This window comes from Cygnus atratus, chromosome 3 (assembly GCF_013377495.2).
Source record: "Cygnus atratus isolate AKBS03 ecotype Queensland, Australia chromosome 3, CAtr_DNAZoo_HiC_assembly, whole genome shotgun sequence".
NCBI classification, from domain to species: Eukaryota; Metazoa; Chordata; class Aves; order Anseriformes; family Anatidae; genus Cygnus; species Cygnus atratus.
Window position 1 is genome coordinate 92458640 of NC_066364.1, and position 20572 is coordinate 92479211.

Here is a 20572-nt window from a genome sequence, read left to right on the forward strand (position 1 = left end):
CCTGCACACTGGGAGGGGAAGAGGGGGAGGAAGGCTACTTACCTTGCCAAAGCTGCCTTTCCCTAATACTTTGATGAAGTTGAACTCTTCAAGGCCTATTCGCTTGGTCTGGGCTTGCTTGACCTCCCCATTTTCACCATTTTCCCCAGGTTTGTTAAGCTGGTTGTCTGCTGACGTTGTAGCTGTGGCCCTGTGTTCCTCTCCCCGGTTGTCAAATGATAATGCTTTCCTAATGTTGTTTTCCAGCTCTTTGATTTCTGTGAAAATGTGAGAAAGTTTTAACTAAACACCATAAAAACAATGTGTCAGTCCGTGTAAATCTGGGGCACAGACATTCATCATCCTTGAATACTGTGCAAAGCATTCTGTGGCTAAGAATACATATTTAGCAAACTGCTTCTCGGACCTTACAGCAATCAGCCAAAAACCTGCTGTAGCAGGAAGGGTGGCCTTTTGAAATGAACCTAAGAGAATGACACATCCAAAACTCCAACGATAAGTCAGACTAGTGGCCAAATAGTTGTTTTAGTGATTTTTGGGTGTTCCTGTATCACAGAGTAATACTTTGTTTTGAATCCCTTATCTTCCTGCAGCACTTACTCATCTTCCTGCTTAAGTATTTTAGTCATTTCTTCAAAAGTTCAAAGGATAGTTGGGTGTCCCAGTCCTTGGAAGTCAACATGAATGAAAAAACTTACTCAGCTCCAGCTCTTATCAGATAGCTGCCAATAAAGTATTTGACAACTTGCTAGTGCCACTTCAAATAGCAATTGTGTAGATTTGCTAAATGGCTCTCAAGGCTTCTAAATCTTAAAACACACTGAATCCTGGTGGTTAAGGGATGTCAGAGTCTGCCTCAAACTTTTACACAGTACTTCCACCTGATGGCCTTGGAAGCAAATACTTTCATGGACAAATAAAAAAGTGAAATTTAAAAGAGAATTCGGACAAATTATTTGCTTTTATTTTAACCAAAATATCAGATATTTCAAAAATATTATTTAACCAAATGTTGCCTGTAAAACCAAAAGGTTGAGAAATTCAAATCAGTTCTGGACTCAAGAGGCTTATAGTATTTATACCATAGAGCTTTGGAAGCTTTTTTCCTCAAATTAAGGGTGAGAAATTACTCAACTGTAAATAATTTCCAAAGAACGTAACACAAAAGTATCCATCTTCCTTTGCCTTAGTGTAAAGATTTTTCATTAACCAGTTTACACACATGATGATACAGAAGATGCCTTCACAGACATCTAATTTTTAAAAACACCAGCCAGATCAGATTCTAAAAGTCCTGCTGACATACATGTTCTCTCAATCAGGCTGTTCAGCTCGAGAAATTGAAGTCATATCAGTGACAATTACAATATTTGTCTCCAGATCCTCTAGAGAAGATGCAGAAACTCTAGTATACCCTAATTGGATGGAAGCTTTTATTATCACAAATGTTCACTGTGGAATTGCAATTTTATCTCAGAAACTTATTAAAAGATGGAGGCTTTTCAGACAGATAAAAGCACTCTCAAGTTCAGTTGTACTATTTAAAATGTTATCACTCTTACAATAGCACACTCTCCTTCCATAAAGGCACTTAGTTAGGCAAGGACTTGCCTGGTAACCTTCAAAATATTTTAAGATGACTGCTTCATAATTTTACCTTTGAAAGCCACTTAATTTCAGAGATTTAAAGGAAATGAGAGCCTTTTAAAAAAGCTTTTACAGTTCCCAACTTTCTCAGTAGATGCTTCATTTTGTGGTTGTAACTACCTGGTTGATTTGGTTCTACAAAGGTTGGGGCTGATAGCTTTTTTATTTCTCATAAAGAAGGACATTAAGTAACAATATGTATTAGTTAGGAAATAAAAAGTTCAACCTTGATCACATGGAGAAGTTGGTGCTGACTTTGACCTATCTTCTTCCGATGATGTGCTTCCAGGAACCGGTTGTTGAGTCTCGGCACCTGCAATTAGCTAAAAACATTTCCAAAAGGGCTAGTCAGCTATGAATCCTCCAGTGCAGGGTGCCGAGAGGAGATTTAACAACATTAATGCACAAGTAGAAGTATGAAAAAAAATTAAGATGCTCTAGCCCTACTGACTCACACTGACAGAACCTCAATCATATAATAGATGGCATCACATCAAATACAGATCAGAATATAAACGGAGAAAGAATCATCAATTTAAAGGTAAATAGGTTCTTTTGATGAAATAGATGTAATAATCATACTCAGTGAGAGGGAAAGTTTTGTATAACCAACTTGAACCTGTGTAGAAATTCATCCAGAAAATACATAACTACATAAGTACCAGAAAGCACTGCGAACTCATTTATGCAGTAGTAACATGACACCATCTTTTTCCAGGAGTCACAGATCAGTTACTTTATTTCTGAATTTGCTATGTTTCTGTAACATTCTAAAATGGTATACATGGGATACAAATGTGCTATAACTGGGAAAAGGAATGAAACCAAATGTTTTACAGGATTTTATGAAATTATGCCTAATATTTGCCTATTCCTGCAAGTGAGAACAAAGGGTCTTTTGTCACAGCCATGCAAACTGAGATTGAAAGTGTGGCCAAATTCTGATCCAGGATACATATTATAAATCCATGGTATCTTCATTGACTTTGGATGCACTTGGGGTGACCTATGCTTTTTATCCAAGAACAGCCTTGTTCTTCTTGTAATAGTAACGATAACTCTGAAACCATCACATATCTGACAAACAGTTCCTCTTTATGGGAATCACCACACTGCTCATTTACCAGCACTTACAAACAATGTTATGGAGTAGTTCAGTGCTTCAACCAATCAATTACCCAATGGCAATTCTAAGCCAGAGACACATTTATGTTTTTATGAACTGCTTTGTCAGATATTGTCTCTCTGTCAAATCTCCCTCCTCAAAATTATAAAGGGAAAAAACACTCCCAGAATCTCCAGGTTTACAAAACTGTAGCAGGTCAAAATAAATTTTGTACTGAATTTCAGAGTAGATAATTTGCAGTTATAAATCAAAAGCCAAAGTCTTAAATCTGTACTGACTTAAAAAAAATAAATCTCTTGTGCAAGTCGTGTGAGTGGGATTGAGCCCTGATTTGTGAAGTTAGAATGCAGCCATAGTAATCTCATTTTTTACAGCAAAATTACCTTTTTCCTCCTCTGCCCACTATTAGTTATCTTATCTGGAGTGACTCCAAGATCTGCAAGAACTTTAGCTATGCCTCTAGCATCCACTCCACAGTTTGGTGCCACATTTGTTTCACAGCGTCGATGTACATTCATCTTGCAAACTGCAATGAAATGTAAAGAAATAAAGTAGAATAAATACTATCTTGCCATGTTTTTTGTCCTACTTAAATCAGACCTTATTGGACCTACCAATATCTCTTTCAAATAAATATAATTTCAGTAGAAAAATACTTAGCTGAATTTGCAATGACACTTGAATGCTAATATAAAAGGACTAACCCAGTTATCATTCTTCTTCTGTGACAATACAGAACAGTGTTTTCATACAGCCCCCAAACAGACATAGGAACAAATGAAAACATTTAATGATGCTATAAATCTTAATTAGAATTTGAATAAGTAAATAAAAATCTTTCAGAGCTTGAATTTTAGCAGTCCACTTTGCTCTCATTCTGAGGGCTCAGCATTAATTCTTCATGCATTGTTGCTTCTTGCTCTATTTTACTCAAGAAAATTAATTCCTGCTGTAGGCAGGCCTAAAATCAACAGTACTTTAAGTTTTATTAGAAGTCTTTGGCACTGTCAAACACTCTTTTCCTTCAGATCATCCATTTATTAAGCTCTTTCTCTTAAGTACCATCTCCTGAAAACAGCATAGTAGTATGAGCTAAAAAAAAAAAAAAAAGGTTACAATGCTTCCAGGTTATGTGGTAGCCCGGAGAACATTAAAAATAGCATGGAGTGGATTTGCTAGGAGCCAGATGACATATTTTATCTTAGACTTCACTGCCCCCTCGTGGAGCAAGCCATAAACCAAACAAAAGTGCAAGTGTAGTTAAATACTAGATAAATATTCAATTGATCCAATTCCTCACTTCATTAGCACTGCAATATATTATTAATCAACTACGGTTTCACTGTATAAGCCCTAAAGAAACCACATGTGTCTCAGACTAGTATCAGCTGTGCAGATAAGTACTGTATCTTTGGCAGTAATCATGCACTTCAGAAAGCAGGTGCCTTTCATTTCCAAGTATGTTTCAGCTCACAAGAAGAGCAAAAAGAAACTGCCATACGCAGTACTTTCACTATATGTATATTCAATGACAAGCTAAGTGGCAAGTAAAATGCTAGACCTAGGATACATAACAGTGGACCCTGAGGAATTGAAAGCAGGACACTTGTATGTGCTCCAACATTGTAAAATGAAGCACAGGAATAACCAGTCAGGAAAACACACAAACAACAACAGCAACAACAAAAAAACACAGAAGAATAAAACCCTGAAATACACTTTTCATGGCATTAATAATTACATTGGGCAAACAAGTACATCTCTGAAGAAGGGAACATTGTTCAGCATTTGTTAAGAGAGAAAACAAAGCATGGAAAAAATTACATTTCAAGGTTGGATGAATACTAGATTTTGTGCAGGCAGTACTGCATTTTCAAAGCTATTAATTTGATGAACACTTAGAAAGCAATACAGGCTCTCTGAAATACCGTATGTATACATCTGCTCCACAATAGATTCACATATATGAGCCATAACACTATTCTCTGTAGAAATGAACAAATATGGCATTATGGTACTTGAGAGAAAATATGCCAGTGAACTAATAAATTTACAGATTAATGGGAGAGATATTATAGCTGTGATTTAAAATCAAGGTACAAAACAATCAGGTTTAACTGAAAAATCTTTTCTGAACATATCTCCACTATAATTAAGATAGTATTTGAATAGTATCTTTAATAATAGTAAAGTAACAGTATTTCAAGTCCAACATTTTACCACTGAGCACCATCTAGAATCACAAGGCAAGGCTTAAACTTTAGAATGCTCTGTTTCACTTAGCCATGAAAGAAATTTCTTCTTTCCCTTGCTGGTCAGCAATACGTGACTACGTGACACGAAACATTAGGTCTGACCTTCACCTATAATTATACCTTATCTTAAATAACCACCAAAGACAGTACTTCATAGATCATGCATTTATACACATATATATGACTCCATGTTTCTACCATTGAGAAGTGCACATAATGTGATTTTTGTACTTATGAAGATGACCTACATATTTATAAAGGTGTAACAAAATGAAATTGCATGTAATTTCATTAGGTACTACTTTCTAAGGATCTGACATTATCTTCATGACATCATTCACATCAGCTCATTCACTTCAGTATTTTGTTCACTATTTCTAAAATATTATTTTCCTTTGCAAGAGTTCGTACCTATTTTCCCCCTTTTAGAACATACAGAGCTCAGTTTTAAACAAGGAGATATGGAACCAACCCTTTCTGTTAGTTGGTTTAAAATGACATGAACATACCTTCCAACAGTAGCTTCATACACAGTCCAGTTTGTACAGTCCCTAAGCTGCAGAACATAATGAATCTTTTGCTTTCTGAATAGAGGGGCTAGACAGATCGTCACAAAGCATAATTCATTTAGATATCAAAATACCTCATCTTCTGGATATGGGCCCAAGAAATGCTTTGCCTAGCATTCAATACGTAACAGTCATGTTTGAAGCTGATATTAAAGGAAAAGTTGCCAGAATACTAATGTTCATAAAGTTTAACAACCACAAACCTGAAAACACAGAAGGCACATAAGATCAAGGGATGTAAATTCTAACATCTCTAATTTTCTGCCAATTTCTAATCTCCTGTGTGGCAATAATCCTGCATGGCAGCCTGTGTAAAATTTGTTTCTTCACCTCCTGCATTTGTTACTGGTTGGTGTTTCAGACAGGGGAAAGGTCACTTTCTAAAGGTAATGACTATCCCTACAGCATTCCACTATTCAGTTTGTATTAACCCCTGTACGTGCTGGAAGAAACAGAGTACCTTGGAAGCAGTACCATATTTTTTGATTACAACAGAGAAGGTCTTTCCGTATCTACTGCACTTACAAGGAAAAAGAAGAGATCTAAAGTGATAATCCTTACCTTTGCATTGTAAACCTTGTCTCAGAAGACCCCAGAGCAATGAACCACAGTGGTCACAGAAAGTGGGTACTTTATAATTGTGAATGCTGAACTTGTGAGGCATGTTGACACTGAAACGCTGGGATCCCACTTGCTGAAAAAGGAAAGCACAGCACATTTCATTCTAATTATTCTTTTTATATTCAGTGTACACTGAGGCCTTTTATGTTTTGAAACCACACAATTCAAACAAGATGAAATAGGTTTGTGCTCAAATGATCTTTCCGTTAGGTACACTCCAGATTTCTTCTCACTATTTTATCTGGGGGAAAAGAAGGGGAAGGGCTGCTGTTGTCCAAGAGACAAAGACTAAAGTCTACTTCCTAGTACTTCTGGAAACAACAAATACATAGCTATCAGGAAAGATCTCTTAATGTGGAAGGCAAGGAAGTCACTCCCAATTGTTTTAGGAGCAGGAGGCAGGTTTAATACAGGACTAAGAAAGAGAAATATACCACAACCCACTTGTGTTCTCATATCCCACTGTTCTTTAGATTATGAAAACAACAACAATAAATTGTTGTGCTTGAGGATTCCAAGGTATGATTACTTACTAATTAAAGGATGTCACTGATAAGTTTTTATAGCTGCCACTGTACAGCAGGAGATTTATTTCAGTATTTTTCCTTCCCTTTCCTATTACTGCTGGCTTCTCTCCAGTGATCTAGTACCCCTTCCAAACAATGAAAGCATTATATCAGCAAAGCATACAAGTCCCCACTAGTCTGGAGCCTGGGAATATAAATCCATGCAAGATTTCCTATCTTCCTGTGGGTACTATGCAATAGCACTAGACAAACACAGTTCTTTATCACAAGAGATCAAGTCTTCAACATAAAATACGGGTTGTGAACCAGATATTAAAGAGCACTTCTAGTTTGAACAATGGTGGTCAACTGCACAGGAAGAATGAGATGAGCTAGTGTCTCAATCACATTCAAATCGAAGTTGCAAGAGTGGCTTAAATCCATAGCCACCTATAATTTTCTAATTTAAAGCTGTGCTTTTTCTGATATATAAATTTTGGCTTTTAACAATTAGAAACAAAAATGTACTTTTTCTGCATGGCCAATGAACTGGGATCACCCACAGGAGATTTCCCCTGATTCACCATTTCACCTGATCCTGTAGTGAAAAATAGTAGGCCTTTGATGTCCAAAACACGATAGTGAGAATTCAACAGGTTTTTGGTTAAAACACAAGCAAGGAAAACACTTCTGTGTAAAATAAAGCATTCATAGGCTACAGCTGATGGTTATAATTGTTTAAAAGAAAAAAAAAAGGCAAACAAACAAATAACAAAAGCCATACAACTCAGTCCCCTCCTCAACTATCCCCTATCAACCCAGCCACAAAAGGATGCATCAAAGCTGAGGAGTCTAAAGAACCTGAACACAATGGCAGTCATACCACTCCCTGGTGTATGACTGTCCACTGAAATTAACATTAATTTACTAAGCAAGCCTTAATGCCATCTTAGCTGAGATAGACCTTTCACCCAAATGAAAGTATCACTTTCTGCCCTGCTCTGATCCAGAGCAGAACATACTGTTGGCAGATAAATTTAATTCCCTAGAAGAACAGCTCTGAAGGCAGCTCCTTTCATTTTCATGTGATGGCCTCATTTGTTGAAATGCATGATAACATAAAGCACATATTTTCTTAATTCCCTTTATAAAAAAGGAAAAGCTTGCTAAAGGTAGAGAGTACTTATGCTGGAAAACCTGTTAGCCATGCAGTCTGTACCTTGTTTTACCACTGCCATCGTATATAATACCCAGGGGCCTTCTTCAGTACATGGATGGTTTTTGTTCTACATTTTGGCAGCTTGGATGCAGTCTTTGTTGAGGTTTGGTGAACAACTTCTGGGCAGTCTTTTATGTTGACGTAAGATACCCAAGCCTATCCACTGCTAATGACTCAGCCACATGAAATACAGGTAAGGAATAAAGGGCCTGAGCCTCCTTCTTTTGAGTTAAAATGACAAAACTGGTATTAACTCCCAAATGGAGAATGTTAAAAATGGGAAAAAATTGAAAGAGTTTACTGATATTAAGCATGCAGATGTTAAAAAAAGGCTACTAACTAAAAATAAATTGCTTTACAATGATTTCCACTTAAATGAAACTATTATGATATTCTGTCATTCCAAAGTAACTGTTATATCTTAACAGGACCAGAAGGGCACAAAAAAGTCTGTAACACTTATTGATCAAATACAGGAGATGACATAAATTTGAACAGATAAAAGAGAGAGATTTATCTAGAAAATTTATTTTATAAACATTTACCTCGTCATGAGTTTCCTGTTTTTTTAAGCCAGCACACTTCGTGATTATAAGTTCATGGCATCTCTTGTGGACTACACAAGTACAAACTGTAAGAAAAAAAAGAAAAGAAAAGAAAAAAAAAAGAACAACACAAAAACAGATGTAAAAATAGTTTTCATGAGTTTTCATGAAGATTGATTTTAAAGACTAGAAATGCTGGGACCTGAAAGACAGGCTGCAAGTGACTGTCACTTGGTGAGTACTATTAAATAAGCCAGCCTTACAAAGTCAGAAGGTAAGGGACTTTCAAGACTAATGAATTTTGATAGAATCTCAGAATCACAGGCTGGTTTGGGTTGGAAGGGACCTTAAAGATCATCCAATTTCAACCCTCCCCCCCCCATTGGTAGAGTCACCTTTCCATTTTAAGAGAACTAAAACTTATCTGCCAAAATCTAAGTATGTAAATCTACAAATTACCGTTTAAAATAAGAAACACATTTTTTACATAACATTTGATTTATTTGATAAAGCCCAGGATTTCCACATTATACAAGACACAAAGGTAAAAACAATTCTTGTCTGAAGAGACTCCAGTGGAAAAAAGACACAAAGGTTATTTATTGTAAAATTCAAAGAACAGAAAAAACAAAATTAAACTTTCCTTCTGCAACGTGTTATTATACGTTGATAACAGCAAAATTGCTTCAGAGGTCTAAAATGCTGTGTCAATATTAATACTGATTACTTAAGCAACAAATAACATTTATAGATATGACAGATAAGATTAAAAATTACAAGGACGGTAATACTGCAGAATTCAAGGTCATTACTTCAGGAAAATAACCTACTCTGAGATGTAACTGAGTTCTATTTTCCTCTAGCATTAGTCATTGTTGAGAGAAAAAAAAAAGGAATTCAAGGAATGTCTGCTGTATGCTAATGAAGCATTTCTTATTATATCATATAAAATGGTTATTTGCATATATTTATTTATTTACAATGAAATTTCATCAAGCCTTTTGTAACCAAAAAATCATCATTAACTTCATAATTTCTACTTGACAGATGAGAATTAGATAGAAAAATATCGTCCCTGACCGCATAAAAAAATTAAGAGTACGAGAAACTGAGATGAAAAAATGGAGTTTAAAATGAAGAACTTCTGCAGTCTTTGGTATAACCTTCTCTAATGATGACCTCTATAATTATCTCATCCATTTAATTACAGTCTTTGCAATTACCTGGCATTTTTAAACAATGAATCTTAAGCAGAATAAAGACTTCACAATTCTAAAACGCATCAGGTGAAAAAAAAAGCAGCCAACATCACCAGGTATGCCACCCTATTTGGATGTGCAGAGAGAGAGAGCTAGGATCTGCTGCTTAAAGAAGTTAACTGCGCCACTACTTCACACATGCTGCCTAAGACTTGAAAAATCTTGGAAAAAAGTCTTGAAAAGTCTTGAAAATCTCACTGTGACATAAGTCTGGAAAGACTGAATCTTTGATGAGACCAACATATTCTGATTGGCTTGTGCTAAATTCTAATTGTTGTACATATAAATTGCCTGATGAAAATATCTTATTATTGATATGTTACAACACATATATTCAAACCTCTCCCCCAGAGACTTTCTCTTACCTTGACACTGGTATCCCTGTTTTCCTATTACACCCCTGAAAATAAAACAATGTTTTAGAAAATATTGAATATATATTTCTAAAAATGAAAAATATTTTCCCTCTTTTTATTGAACATGTACAAGTTTAAAATAATAGCTTCTTATAAACAGTAATCTCATAACTGCATTCCTGGACTGAGATCAGTTCAAAGTAGGTACTCCATTTCATTTGCTAAGAAATAACATATAGGAAGATAGGCCATGAAGGGGTTCAGAAGAAAAAACACATTTACTTTAATAAAATAGGCAAAGCCAAAGGACACAGAGAGAGATGCCAAGCCATGAGCCTGTAAAATAGTCATTAAGAAGGTCTCTAAATAGACAAAAGATTGTGTTTGTCAGTATTATTGCTCGAAACCATCTTTGCTAACCTACGGGCTAACTGGCAGACCTTTCCTAGAGGAATGTAGTTGAGTTCACATACAATGCCATTGCACTATTTCACGTTAAGGAAAACTGACTCATTACATACTCTTACGAAATACTATTTATGGAACATGTCAGATTTTATATGTATTAATGCGTAAATCAGTATGTCTAGGTAACTTTGGAAAACATCTGTAGAGTTGCTGAAAAATAACTGAAAACTGAATGTCTCCATCTTTTTTCCCTACCTGAAAATTGTGAGTACTCAACATTAATGTAAATAATTTCTAAGAAGGAGTTTTTGACATACACTGTAATAACAAAGAACCTGTAAACTATGAACCCCAAAATCTCGAACATTTTTAAAAGTCTAATATTCTCATCTTCCATTATCTTCAGTAAGATGTACAGGAACTTGGCATTCCCTGGGGGAAAGATGGAGATATACAAGTATCTAATGAAGAGTTCAGTCATCTTGGCACATTGTAGAGGTCCAACATTAGGTCTAAACCTACACTTAGGCATCCAGAGAATGCTAGAGTGTCTGTCTACCTAGAATTCATGGTGTGTACTAGACAGGAAAAGGCTGAACTTTGCAGCTAAGAGGAGGAAAAAAACAACAACAACCAAACAGGAAATTCTAACATTCATGATGGACATTTGACAGTCTTTTAACTATTGTTAACTTAATATTAAAATGAAGATAAAAAAAGCTACTATATGTCACTTGTGCTTCAGCAAAACAGGATGGCATGTTAATCCTTCAGCTCAAAGCTGCAAAGAAAACAAAGTAAAAGTTGCTTCATACCATATAAAATCTCTGCAATGTGAACAATATGTTGGTTGTCTAAGATAGGTGGCCATAAACTTGTGTCCATTAACCTGATGTACTCTGCGTCGCACAGCACCCTGCCGCTTTCTAGGGCGCATTCGTTCCCGAAATACACGTTCTTCATTGTCTTTGGGTGCTGAAACAGAATAAAAAAAACAATAAGCACTAGTTGTATCAGATAGAAATATAGAAAAAACTCAAATGCAAAAAAAAAAAAATCCTCTCTAGCTAGCAGTGCAAGATAACTTTCCTAAGCTGTGGGTATTTTTTTTTTTTTTAAAAGGGCCAGGGTTTTTGTTGTCAAGTACAGGAACTTCTACTGGTTCCAAACTTTTATCTGTAAATCCACGCTAAACTGGGAATGAGTGTGCTGTACTTGATCACTATTAAGCACCCCAACAAGCTCTTCAACAGTAATTACACAGTTAGATTCACCGAACTGCTCAGACTCCCACCTCATTTGACCTTCATGGACAATAAGTCAAAAATCCACCCAAATGCTGCAACTTCTCTCCCCCTCAGAAAATGCGGACACAAGTGAAGGGAAGCTGAATATAAACACACATTATCAAGCAGAACAAAAAATCCATCCAGAACAGTACTTTGTAGAATCTGTGGTTAAGATCTAAGCTTCAGGCTCTAATGATCCACTTTGATACTCGTATACTTTCCACAAAATGTTCAAGGGAAGGAAGTAGTTCCTCTTAACCAATTCCTGTTGAATTGTAAATGAGATTTAATGGTAGAGGAAGTGAAAACTGAAGTTAATACATCTCAGAAGGAAAACTTTTGGAGAATTCCTTCCAAATACTTTGGGTCTTTTTTCCTAAGGCATTATTTTGAAAAGTGTTTCTAACACCTCCATAGTATTATTATGCATTAAGCAAATGCTCAGGATAAATTAGAAATGATGAGTAGTGCATAGTCATTAATAAAAGAAAGGTTTTACAAGCTTTCCTTGAGCTACTCATATCTCTTGAGAATAGAATATCAGACTTGAGGAGGCCCAAATCCAGCCATCCACTGAATCTATGCACTTCAGTGCATATAACTTTTTGAAACGTATTAATACTTGTTATTGTCTGAATTTCAGCTACCCTGAACATTATGATGGCATAAAAATGACAACTTTAGTTTGTTGTAAGCCTTCCTTTACGCAAGTGAGTTCACCTCCAGCAATAATACAGTATTTATCAATAATGCAAAGGAAATAAATCATCCAAGAACTCAAGTCTATAATAACCTCATTCTTTTATACATATTTAAATAATCCCTATTTTTAAGGGATTAATCCTTCAAAATAACCCATATTTTTGTGAAATGGAAAGTTATTTATTTAGGAAACCTTAGAAAATGATCTTAAATTAAGCTGATGGACAGCTACCCTGTGAAAACACAGAGCAGAGAACCAGAATCAAGATCAATTTCTTTCATTGCATACCAATGGCAAAAGCCCATGACACTGACAAATTCATTTACACCCTAAAAAGACCATGATCCTTACACATTAGCATTGTACAAACATTCCCTACTCAGAGTGAGATTTCAGCCTACCAAGACCCATCTGTGGGATGGCCAGAACAGCTTTGATTTCATATTCCGAGTAAGTTCTCAGTAAATAAAGGTTGGCTTACATACAAAGTTACCCTTTTTATTTATGTCAGAGAGTAATCAAAAGTAATGGCTCTAACTTCCCTTCAAGAAAGAGATGTGAAGTAACAAATAATTAGAAATTATGCTTATTTTTATGTGTTAAATAAAATTGCAACTTCTAATAAATACCACAGCCCCTTGGGACTGTCTTTCACAGAGAAAGCATAGCAAGTAGCTGGAGATCCTACCAAAGACTCCTATTTCCAGCTTCTCAATGAATTATTGACTTTACAAAGTTGCTGGAAATATTTTTAAAATTTTTATTTTAAAATTATTATTATAAGAAATAATTGTATATGTAATAAAGAACAGTTCTTTCAGTTATCACACAGATTTTAGAATTTGCTGAAGTATGTAGCCTGGATGTGATAAAGTTAAAATACCTCTGGGTATTCCTCTCTGGGAAAGGTTTCACAAAAAAGTTATCTGCTTATATGAAAAGAACAAGGTGTTCTGAATGTAGGCAATTCACAGTTGATGTGATAATCAGACTACAACGCCACTTTCCTCCTTTTTGTCTTTTTTTTGTCTTAAGTGTAACACTTCACTGATAAAGCACATGTAATTTTACAGAACAGATGAAAACCCTTTTGACTAGATAAACAGAATACCACAATACCAGGTATTTTTTAACAACAAATTCTGAAAAACAGTTTTACTATTTTCAGTTTTATACTTAATATTTAAATGAAACTCCATTTTTCACTTAAAATGTTTATAGTTAAAATAATGGAACAGTGTCCTTGTCAGAAATGAACTGACATGGAAACATGGTTCACCAGTCATCTGGGGGGCTTTGCAGTGGTATCATGTTCTGTGTTACTGCCCGCAGCCAGACATCAGCCCTTCCCCAAACAGGCTTCGGCACAAGAGCAATGAATCCATCCACGAGCATTACGCTCAGTTCAGTAGCTCTGTGCTGGGTTTACATAAAGTTCGGCTAGCTCAGTCACTGTTACTCAAGGAGATCACATAAGCAATGCTTTCCTACCGTCCTCAAGCTATGTCTTGCACGGTTGACAGCGATGTTCTGGAGCAGAGCCCCAAAACAAGGCAGCTACTTTCCAGGTGGCTTAGGATGGGACGAAGTGCCCACTGCCTTACACCCAGGGCTGTGCGCTACTCCTCCCCACCAGCACTAACAACACTCCTATGTTTAAATTAAAATCCATTTATCCCATGCTGAACAGTCACACTGGAGATATTCATTTAGTTGTCTTAAGCCATCCACTCAGAAGATGAGCTCCAAAGTTTTATTATTTTTTCATGAGCAGGAAAGTAAAGATTAGTAGATGTCAGAAAACAGTGAGTAGTTTGGAAAAAAAAAGACAGAAACATTTTGGCGATAGAGCCAATTAGTGTTTTCAAGACTTATTTTGGAAAATACTGTCATCACAAACAGAACTGACCTTTTAAAACTATTTTTAAAGGAAAAAGTCTTACACTGGTATACAAAAATACTATTAAGATGTAGCATGGTGCCCAACTGTGACATTTATATTCTTAGCAGAGGAGATCAAATTAAAATTAAGTGAATTTGTCAAAGTCAGTCTATAAGCAAGTTCCAAGATAAACAAAAACTTCTTCTCACAGCATTTCTACTAAATAGTCACAGAGGGTTATCATTTCCTCAGAAAAGCTGTTTCTTTATGTAAAATACATTCTGTTCCCTGTTTTGATTTGGAGCCCTTCAACTCTTTGTATTACTCAGTTTATCCTATTTAAATTTCATTTTCAAAAGAAGGAGTAAGAAAGGCTCATGATCATTCAAATTGTTCATGGAGAATACTGTCAATACAGCATATTGAATTTAGGCTTTATATGATGGTACTTGAGAACTGCCAGATTTAGAACTAATTTTGCCTTAAAACTCTACCCAATAATGCCATTACTTCTTTTCACTGCAGCCAAGACTAACTCTCAGTTATTTGGAAAACCATAGCACATAATTGCTTTTATATACTCACGTATATACAAATATATTGCCTACAAGGCTCACAGTCCTAAAAAGACTTGCAGGCTTAAGTCCAAGCACTTGGTGAAGCATTATAAAAGTCAACAGAAGTATTTGGAATGCAAAATTCCACAGAATTCATAAATACTTGCAAAATGGATGTTTAAATGAACTGTCTGGAACTTCATTTGACACCCTTAATCACATCATATCTGTTAAGTGCATTTTATAAGTCTTAGCTTAAATGACAAGAAAGTAGCACAGTGTACTCCATAACCCTCAAAGGGGGCAAGACGGAGGCTAAATACCCTGAACACTGAATAATGAAGGTTGTGACATGTTAGGTCTCTTTTCATACTAACATTGTTTGAGCACAAAGGAAAAAGATCTAGTGTGGAGCACCAAGTGCAACAGATACGATTACCCTGTGTAGCAAAGTGGGCCATTTCAGTTCTTTGTCATGTAAGTTTCAAGTACTTACAGAATTCTGAAAACAAACAAAACCATGGAAAAATATTGCAGAAAATGAGAGACAGATGACATGCATGGAGAAATTTCCCAGCTTTTGCTGTTGCTCCAAATGCTGACTTCTAACAGGGAATGCATTGGGCACCTCCCTTCATCTGGAGTGGGGTTACACTGAACAGCGACAGTGTTTGGAGATGAAAAACAAAGCCAAACTATAGGCCATGGATAATGGTAATTCTAATAGGAACTGGAGTAGCTAACATAACCTCATTCAACAGAGCACTGCCGTTTCCGACGTACTTTTCACCCTGGGCATCTCTTGGGCATCCTCCCATTACCGCACTGCCACCTATACCTACAACCAGCAGGCCACAAAAAACAGCCCATTTAACCCTTAACAACTGCCAACCCTTAATAGTTACAACAGAGCATAACCAAACAAAGACTGAGAAGGAACAATGATCCTACTGATGTTTTATTGCTGACGATTAAAATTAAGAGCTTTTGTATCATAATATTTAAATCCTTTTCTCTTCAATCAGCATGTGTGCAGTGATAAAGTGGTTTTGGTCTAACACTATATAATGTCTAAACAGAGCTTTATAAACATCCTGTTCAAGTAAGACTATATTGCTATTGACATTTTTACAGATGAGGAAGGACATTAAGGCATAAGAGGTCATTTGCTTGAAGTTACGTTGGAAAGCGAGGAGGGGCAGGAACAATATCCAGGACCCCTCAGGTTTCAGGACTGAGTGTAACCAGCTCTTTTCACATCAAACTTAGGTCTCAAAGGATCATTACCTAACTCTACTTTGGCCTATACAGAGGAAACGCATATACTGTCATCAAGATTTCTTCAGGCAAATTGGTAGAGGATTTTGCATTTATGGCTGTAATCTTTAAAGAAAAGAAAAAAAAAAGCTAACCCCATATATTTACATTTCTCTCTCCTTTCTCCTAAAAGCCTTGCTTAGTAGTAATACATGCAATAAGCTAATCTCATAACTTTGAGATGAAAAATAGTAAGGTAAATGCTACAATATAATTTCATAAATGTGTTACTGATGAACATGGACTGGGTAGTTTAACACAAGTATAGAAGAGCACGCAATTTTTCTAAGTCTTTTTTTTTCTAAAAGTATACAATTTCTAGCCTATTAACAAAGAATAAACACAAAGGTTTTGCTTACTATGTCTTGAATCTGCTTTCTTGTGGAAAGCTGACAGGAAATGTCTTGTTTAATAGGAGAAGAATCAGATCTGTAGGTAACTACTTTGTTGTTAAAGAAAACAAAGATGATGGCTGTTACAAATGAAATGGAAAAATACTCACAGAATGTGTGAGTTTTAGAAGAGATTGTATTCATCAGTGTATCCAGTGTATCCATCAGTGTATTGACGAGTCATGTCTATTAACATCAGTCAGTTACTGAATGCATTGATGAATACATTGCATTTGAAAGTACACCAAGCCCAGATACAGTGGGTAATTTTCTAGCATAGGCTCAGATTCAGATTTATTTGCATTCAAAAACATGAACACCTTTGAAAACATTACCTTTGAACACTCAAATTCTATCCAAAAGAGAATCTAAAGGACTCTGCCTGTATGTATTTAAAATTTTCCCTTGACACTCAAACAAATAAAAAGTGATTGAGGTGTGATGGGCATGTTCTTTTTCAAGGACTCTTTTACTTTCCTTTTTAAAACAGCTTTAGAGGTATCCTCAGTTGCCTCATACTGAACGATTATTAACTCATGGCTCATACTTTCTCTACATACTTTATAATTATCCCAAACACATTCATTAGCTTACTCAAAGCTGAAGGGACAGCAGTATTCCCCGCATCTTTTCAAATGGAAATACTTTCACATTTGATTCAGTTAGTAAAGGAGAGCAAAGTTGTGAAGTACTCGGAAGTCTCAAGGATACTGAAAGCATGATAGCAATTCCAGCTTACGGAGAAGTTTTATTTACTTTTCAGAAATTTCCCAACCTTGTTGGCTGGCAACAATGCAGAGCTTGCATTCAAAACCAGTCGTGTGGAGCCTGGTACGTGAAGGGACGCTGCCACCACAGCTGTGGCCCATATGCTCTGCTGCAGGAGAGGCTGGGGGCGAGAGGGAATTAATTCCTATACTTGCTCAAGCACATTTCTCCTCCAAATGACACTTAGACTTTAGAAAAAATGCGTGAGATGAGCCCTCACACCTTTCTGTACTCCATCTCCACAATGCCCAACAAATCAGCGACTCTTACAAGCTTAAGGTATTAATGACATTGTCCTCTGCAGAGGATCCCACTGTGTTCTAATAAATCTAGTATTTAATGAACAGACTTCTGTTTTGTAGGAACTGCTGATGTGACAACTGGTAGGAGGTAGGTATAAATATTGGATGCTATATCTGGTTTTTAGTCCCCTCCTAATTCAGGCAAGTGGAAGTTTTTTGAGAGACACAGAGATAATTGGTTCTTGACTTCATGCTGGAGGCAAAAGTATAAATTCCTATACATATATAGTTGTACAATCCACACAGAAAGCAAATCGATGACAGATTCTTCCTGCTTCCTCCCAGTTTCTTCACGGGTGGTATTTAACATAAATGATTTTAAGAAATACCACAGGGAAGTTATTGATGTATGACAGGTTTTCGGAAAAGTCCATTTCACATCTCAAGGTTTTTAAAATAAAATTTTAACTTCCAAGATATTTTCTGCAGAACAGGAATTGGAGTGTTTTAAGTTTTAAAGGAGACAATACCACAGACAATAGGACAAAAAAAAAAGTCAATGCTAGCTAGGGTTATTTCAGTCTTCCACTGTTATCTTTCAGAAGCAACAAACAGCCTCACTCTAAACACAATGCCCTTATGTCAGTAAATCTGCAATTGAAATCAAAGAGGTGGAAATGTATTCTACATATGGTAAATACTGAAGCTGTTATTTAGGAGAGAAACCTCACTCCACTGAATGTAATGGGTCTGCTCCTGCAGTAAGTAGTAATGTAAAACAACAGTACAGAACAGTTTTTGTGCCGTATCTTGAACTGATAAACTTACATGGCAGAACAGGAATTTGGTCTGTGACAGTGAAATTCAGTTCATCTTGATACAGTGAGTAGTATCAGCAGTCCGGTGTTAGCACTGATATTGGTAAGTCCTGACAGGCAAACAAGGTGCAATATCTCTTATCAAATCAACTACTTATTAATGCTAAAAGAAGTAGATAGTTGAATGAACAAGCTACGTATATAATGCATTACGTTATTATTATTGGATTATTATAATTATGACCAAGCCAAAAGCCATCCTTGGGACTAGATTTCCCTATCTTTATTGATGCAAGTCTGCAAACATGACCTGTAACATGCATGCACAGTGCTCATCAGAGCATGCCCAACCACTTGTGATGGTTAATGCTCTGGTGACACGCTTATATTACCTGTCTTCAGGTATTACCTGAAGGTATATTATCTTTAGCTGTCTTCAAGGAAAGAAGGAAAATGTGACAAAACATTATGGTCAAGGCTGCTGTGGAAAACAACCTTTCAAAGTGGTGTACATATGAACATGTATTTTAACAGAGCCCCAGCCTATGGAAGTATCTGCACGGTCAGCCGAACTCTGCAGGGCCAACACCTGAGCTCCTGGCCTTTGTCAGCTGCTGGAAAGGAAATGCTGTTGTGATGTTAAGAAGGAAAACAAGCATTGTGAGAATTTTGGGACAAAGCCCTTTTCCCAGAGGTAACTATTAAACCAGACGGATCCTGAATGACAGTATTTTAAGCAAGTGCTTGTGATAGACCAGAAAAGTAGAGCAATCTTTTTTGAATAGTTGCAAAAGCTGCACAGTGAGTGATGAAACAGAACCTTGTATGACTGGGGTTTTAGGACTTTCAGAAAATTGTTGTTTCTCAAATATTTTTTCAACCCCAGACTTGTTCATTCACCCTAGAATAACAAAAACGTAAGTGGCAGGCACCTAATAGATGCCCTAGCCCAGCCTCCTGCAGTGGGAAACAGGCTCACACACCTCAGGCATCCTCAGCAAGCATTTTTCTGTCAATTCTTGAAAATCTCCAGTGAGGGAAATTCCCTCACAATCATGTATCTTGTTTCACTACTCTGTCAGGCAGTCTCTATTGCTAATATCCAACCTAAATCCTTTTGCAGTCAGTTATGCTGGATGAGTGAATGGCAACCTGAAAAAGGAAGTTTCTTCCAGCACAAACTACAGAAGCATCTCTAGCAAGGCGACCATTAGCCTGCGGTACACTGTGCTCAAAAGACCAGGGCTGGGCATGGCCACAGACAGCGCAAGATGTCACAGGAAAGAGCACTGGAGAAAGTATGCACCCTTCTCAACACACAGCAAGACAGAAGCTGCTTTGAGATGAGCAGGTCCCTGTGGATACCCCAGTTACACGATAGCTGCAGAAAAGCCACGATATTTGAAGGTGAGAAGAGGAATGAAAACCACTTCCATTCTTCAAGCTACTAAATCTCACAGTCATCTTGTTGATACTGTTTCCAAGTTCCCCTCCCAATAGCAACAACTTGTTTTCAGCTGAATTTTTAAATGCACATTAAAAATAAATAAATAAATAAAAAACTCACTGGTGCTATAATCTCCACATTAAACATTATAATTCCATGTGAACACCTTAAGGAAAAACACCTATGGAGTACAGCCTACCCATGCTGGAGGAGGTGGCATTCAAACCAGCTTTATAATGGTTACACATCCCCTACCAACCAAAGCTCAAGCCTGTGATAAATGTTGTACACATTAATGCTTCAGGGTGCTTCACAATGGAAATGAAATCTTCCCTACAATTTGGAAAGATGCCACTCTGAGGAGTCACCATTGTAGCCATGTAAACTTGAGAAAGTTTACTTTGGAGAAATAATTATTTTTATATTTTTTATACTTTTTTTTTTTCAATAAGATATTAACTTGTTGCTTGTATCCATGGGACAGAGAGAGTCCACTGCAGAACTGCTCATGATTCAAAAGAGCCTCACATGGTGCCTATGTAACAACTAAGAAAGCAAGAGAAGATTGCCTAGAAGCTCCTTTATCCCAAACACAAAGAATTCTTCCCAGTAGTCTGACTAATTTTGCTTTGATTTAAAAAGCAGT

At 36.5% G+C, this 20572-nt stretch overlaps 1 protein-coding gene across 1 annotated transcript in view; it reads right to left on the reverse strand.

Moving 5' to 3' along the window:
• PRKCE (protein kinase C epsilon) overlaps positions 1-20572 on the reverse strand; it is a 299961-nt gene that overhangs the window by 104025 nt on the left and 175364 nt on the right. The window contains exons 3-9 of the mRNA XM_035561057.1: positions 11327-11486; positions 10113-10147; positions 8489-8574; positions 6159-6291; positions 3157-3299; positions 1874-1970; positions 43-257 (exon numbers count right to left, since the gene is read on the reverse strand). Coding sequence (XP_035416950.1) covers positions 43-257; positions 1874-1970; positions 3157-3299; positions 6159-6291; positions 8489-8574; positions 10113-10147; positions 11327-11486 — 869 coding nt within the window. The remainder of the gene's footprint in view (positions 1-42; positions 258-1873; positions 1971-3156; positions 3300-6158; positions 6292-8488; positions 8575-10112; positions 10148-11326; positions 11487-20572) is intronic.